The sequence below is a fragment of the Lotus japonicus genome, chromosome 5 (assembly GCF_012489685.1).
Source record: "Lotus japonicus ecotype B-129 chromosome 5, LjGifu_v1.2".
In the NCBI taxonomy this organism is placed as follows: domain Eukaryota; kingdom Viridiplantae; phylum Streptophyta; class Magnoliopsida; order Fabales; family Fabaceae; genus Lotus; species Lotus japonicus.
The window spans coordinates 32,590,202-32,595,286 of record NC_080045.1 but is presented as its reverse complement, the minus strand read 5'-3'; the positions used below and the strand labels follow the sequence as shown (position 1 = coordinate 32,595,286).

General features: G+C 33.3%; 1 protein-coding gene across 1 annotated transcript in view; it reads right to left on the bottom strand.

Annotated features, from left to right (window-relative positions):
• Positions 1 to 4,090: 4,090 nt before the first annotated feature.
• Positions 4,091 to 5,085, bottom strand: part of LOC130719452 (uncharacterized) — a 25,880-nt gene continuing 24,885 nt past the window's right edge. Inside the window, exons 7-9 of the mRNA XM_057570081.1 lie at positions 4,566 to 4,654; positions 4,365 to 4,438; positions 4,091 to 4,187 (exon numbers count right to left, since the gene is read on the bottom strand). Of these exons, the coding sequence (XP_057426064.1) occupies positions 4,610 to 4,654 (45 nt within the window). The 3' untranslated portion in view covers positions 4,091 to 4,187; positions 4,365 to 4,438; positions 4,566 to 4,609. The remainder of the gene's footprint in view (positions 4,188 to 4,364; positions 4,439 to 4,565; positions 4,655 to 5,085) is intronic.

The following is a 5,085-nucleotide window of genomic DNA, read 5'->3' as shown; positions in this document are numbered from 1 at the left end:
TTTAGAAAAGAATCATATACATCAAGCGCAAATCCAAACCAAGTTTATAACTTAGATAAAGGAGGAAAAGATAAACCAATAAATGATCTCCCTCCACCTTCAATCTTTCCCGAGGTGTTCCTCCTTGCTCCTCAGCTTCCACGACACTCTAACGTCACCACAACAAGTCTAAAATATGTTGGAGTGAGTTTTCCCCAAATTCTTTAGTTTGAATGACCTAGGAACCCTTTTGATATACCAAACAATTCATTTAGGCCTAATCTATACATCATATACGAGCTTCTACAAAAGGCACGACCATGCATAACATAGCCACGACACTGTTCAATTTAATATTCAACTGGCTCATAGTGTGAGCTCATTGTTTCAACATATATAGATATCTTCTTAACGATCAAACCACTCAATTTAAAGATCTTTAAGTTTGGAACACTATATCCAAATTTGAGCCTGATCCAAAGATGAAAGAATCTACATGAGCCAATCTACGATGTGTGTTCAGAGTAGGCAACTTGCTGAATTCACAATTTTTACTTGTTTTTCTTGCGTATTTCTCTTTTTCCCTACTTTGACCTGTTTTTTGCAAATGCATCATACAACATATATATATATATATATATATATATATATATATTAAGGAACAAAACCATATATGCAAAACATAGTAAAAATCATGTTTATTTTACGTGCACCAATACTTCCACACTTGCATTTTGCTTGTTGTAACACTCTAATTTTCGTAAGGGAATTGCCATTGTGAATAATTCGGAATTCAACATGCTAAATTATTTTAAGCTCTGTGAATTAATCATGTTTTTTTACGTGCATCGATATTTCCACACTTGCATTTTGCTTGTTGTAACACCCTAATTTTCGTAAGGGAATTGCCATTGTGAATAATGCGGAGTTAAACATGCTAAATTATTTTAAGCTCTGTGAATCATAGGCAATTTTTTTCTGAACAAGAATGGATAAATAAGTTGGAATGCAATTAGTTGCATACCCATGAGAAGTCCTCATAATACTTATGAATGCCTGAAGAGGCATGGTAAGGAATACTTGTAATGAGAAGTCGACATAATACTTGCGAGTGCCTGAAGAGGCATTGTAAAATTTACCTGTAAGGAAAAGTCTTCACAATGCTTGTAAGGAGAAGTCTTGAGAATACTTGTATGGAGAATTCTTTGAAACCTGACTGTTTTAGTTAAAAGCTTGGTGGATACCAAGGACTGGACATAGCCCTTTACTTTAGGGCGAAACAGGATAATTATATGTGTGCACTTTCTACTGCTCTACTGTTTGCTCACTGACTCAACAGACGATACATTTCTCTAAAGCATTTAGTAGAAATAATGAAAATCCAGTCAATCTCGAATAAATTTCATAGACAAGATCTTACCCCCTATTGTGTCCCTTAGATTTTCCTCACATCCAACCTACTGCCATGGTAGAGTCACCCTCTATCAATATCCAGGACAGTGAATCTATTTGCAAAATAATGGCGAGTACTATATAGCCTACACCTCAGCTTCGTGAGCCCAAAGATCACCAATTGCTTTGGTTAATAACCCCATCATTTAACCCCCTAGATGTCCTCAACATACAACCAATCTCACTTACACCCGGAGTGCCTCGAGAGGACCCATCAATATAGAATTCAATGTAATAATTTATTAAAAGTAATTAGGATTAAGACTTAAACTTATTAATAATAATTATAATAACTCATCGTATTTTGATTAAAGTTTAAAATACAAGGTGAAATGAAGGTTTACACATGAAAGAATATTTTGTATACAACTACTTTCAATAGAAATGTTTTAGCAAAATTTCAGTATTTTTTTTATGATTGTACAATAGTTTTAAGAGTATGCATGTGTGTGTATATATATATTATATAACATATTTGCACTGAAAAAGGAACCATATTATGCAACCTTTTGCCAAAATAAATTTTACTTTTTTTTTTAATATTTCATTGATTCAAAAAGCATCACTAAATGTTTTACATAAAAGATGCATGGAAAGCTCGTATACCTGCAAATAAACCACCAATATAACTGTAACATGTTGAATTTAATGTATGAAATAATGACCTAGAATCAATCAATATTTTAAAATAAAGTTTATACCAAACCTTAACCAAAGGAGGTCGAAGCCTCTAGCTAGTTCAATTCAACATCGATCGATCATGTTTTCAAACCAAGCAAATAATGAGTTTAATGAAAGGTACCAAAATAAATAAATAAAACCCAAAGCATGAAAAAATCCTAATGAGTCATACTCATACTCCTTAGGTGAATCTATAAACTCTATATGTAGTTCACACAAGATTAGATATTCTTCACCCAACAATCCATCCGCTGCAATATTCAAAACAATATACTTCATATTTCCCTTCCACTTTCCTTGGAGTATCCGTTGTCACTCTCCATGTTTGCAGAAAATTCGTCCAGTTTATCAGTCAAAACAATTTCTTGATCCTCCAACAATGATAGAAATTGGTTTGTGTCAAAATCATCAAGGCATGGAATTTCATTCATCTTACTCATACCTTCTTGAAAAACACTGCTTGAGATAAGATCTTCTCCATATCTAACACAATTTCGTGCTCCTTGATTTTCTGTACCAGTCATGGAAGACACCCCATTGAGGAGGACATTATTCTCAACAGGAGTTCCAAAATTATTATATGGCTCAAGACCTTGGTAGTTATTAGAAATTGGGAGGCCTATACTCAACCACAAAAGCTAGCTCAAGAGTTGAGGTTTGCACAACCCTTATAAACAATTGATTGGCTCTCTAGCCAATGTGGGACTTCTAACAGTAGTTACTCAGAAAAGAAGGGCTAGGGTTTTTCTTGTCAAATAACTTTTGATTATTTTGAAAGGCTTGTAATGCTTGAGATTCCAAGGCTGGAATAAACATTGACTCTTCCACTGTAGCATCCAGGTCTGGAAAAGTACTTATTCCTCCATAGCCACAAAAATTATTTTCTTCTATTCCAAATTCAGCTCCACCACCATTCAATCCATCAACGAAAAAAGTGTTACTTGAAGCAACATAATCATTCATTATTTGTTCAATCGGGAAGCTTGAAGAAATTTCTTCATGGTTCGGAAACATTTTTCTCTCCATGACATCTCGCGGGTTATTACCATTATCATCGGAATTCCTGCCCCTCCATCTTGTAACTGCGACATCATATGCTTTTGCAGCTTCCTCCTCAGTATCTGATTGTTTGGCATGAACAAAATTTATACATCACAAAAGACATAACTATATTCAAACATATATAAAATCCAATTTTGTTTCATTCACAATTAAAATATTTTCACTCATTTTCCACCTCTATTTGTTTTATCACTCTCATCTTTTACAATTATATCACTATTCACATTGAAGGTATCATGTAAGAATATAAAAGTAATAGAGAATTCAATCTTTATAATATAAACATAATTAGTAATTTAAATTCACTAAATTAAATATCAAATAATTTCTTTATAAAAAAAAGAGTAAAATATAGTGACCAACAAATAAAAATACATAAAAGAAAAGAGTAGGTTCAGTGCAATCCAACATGGCTCCCTAACCAACTTAACCCGCAAGTTAAGCAATTCAATCATCTTCTAACCAGAATAAATATTAGTCAGCTATTTTTACTACTCAATTAACCTATATGTGAGTAGGGTTAAGTCAGATTAGTTCATGCGGCAAAGACCATACTTACGGCTGTAGTCGTAATCATTAATTTTTAAAGCAATGGGCATAATGAGGTCATAAATTTGACCGTGATGAAGTAGAAGAGTCTTAAGAAACCATGATATAAAGGCTATAATTACGGTTGCGCAGACCCTAGTTTTGAAAAAAAAAAAGGAAGGTTTAAGAATGTGAACTTACTAAATACTCCCAAGTCTAGAGCTGGCATTCCATTAGAATTTTTCAATCTTGCTTCCCATTTGTTCTGGGAGTTTCTGTTTAAGGTAAGCACGAGCATGAGAGAGAGAGGGAGAAAGAGAGCAGGTCGAAGAAAATAAGCAACTAATTAGGAGTGCAGGAGATGGCTTTACAATATATATTTGCAAACCTTTTTATGCCAGTATAACTCGCGGACTTAGCCTTCTTCTTGTCCCTGAAATAGTCCACACTCCAATCAATTGTGAAAGTCTCCAGTTTGATCATAACTAATACCAATATTTGAAGAATTTCATCATTTCGAGTATAAAATATCAGTATGCTCTCACCAAAAAATTTAACATATTTTGAGTAGTACTGGTTGCATGAAAATAAGGACTAGCACATATATTATTATATACCAATAAGTTCATGCTATTAGACAAGTAACATGCTTTATTTATTACCTTCTAAGAGAAAGAATACAATCGTCTACGCTCATTGTTTTCATTTTTGAGATGTCCTCCATATAGGAATTCGCCTGAGATTAATAATGCATATAATTACGAGACACAAATAGTTCAACTAACTTCAATCGAGAAAGAAATCTAAAATACATACATAATACCAAAAGTAAAAGTTATGAACACATTCTACAATGTATATACCAGAAAATTTGTTTTTGCGGAATCTCCGCGCATCTTAATGGAAATTAAATCATGAGCTCTTGCTGCTTTAGTTTCACTTGCAAATGCTCCTGCAAACATCCCCACCACCAAACATCATATCAGAAAAGATAAAAAGAAAAAGATAGTAGCAAGGAAGAAGTTGATTCATGTTGTCTTACTAACTTTTTCATTAACACATGTTGATCCAACAAGAGGGACTCGAGATGACTCACTTTGACATCTTTAGGTATATAAGATTTTAAATTGAATAACAAAATGTACTACACACACTAGAGATAAAAGATTTCTCATATATTCTATATTTTTTTTCTGCCATGGACAAGGCAAAACCTTTTTCACGAAATAAAACAATTTTCATGCAAATTGATTTTAATAATAGGGAGCGTATAGGAAGTAACACATTCCAAAAGCTATCTTTTTATAAAAAGTAAAACCAGGACCCATGGCGGACCATTTTTGACATAGTTAACCATAAAATTCCCTATATCCTAGATGTACT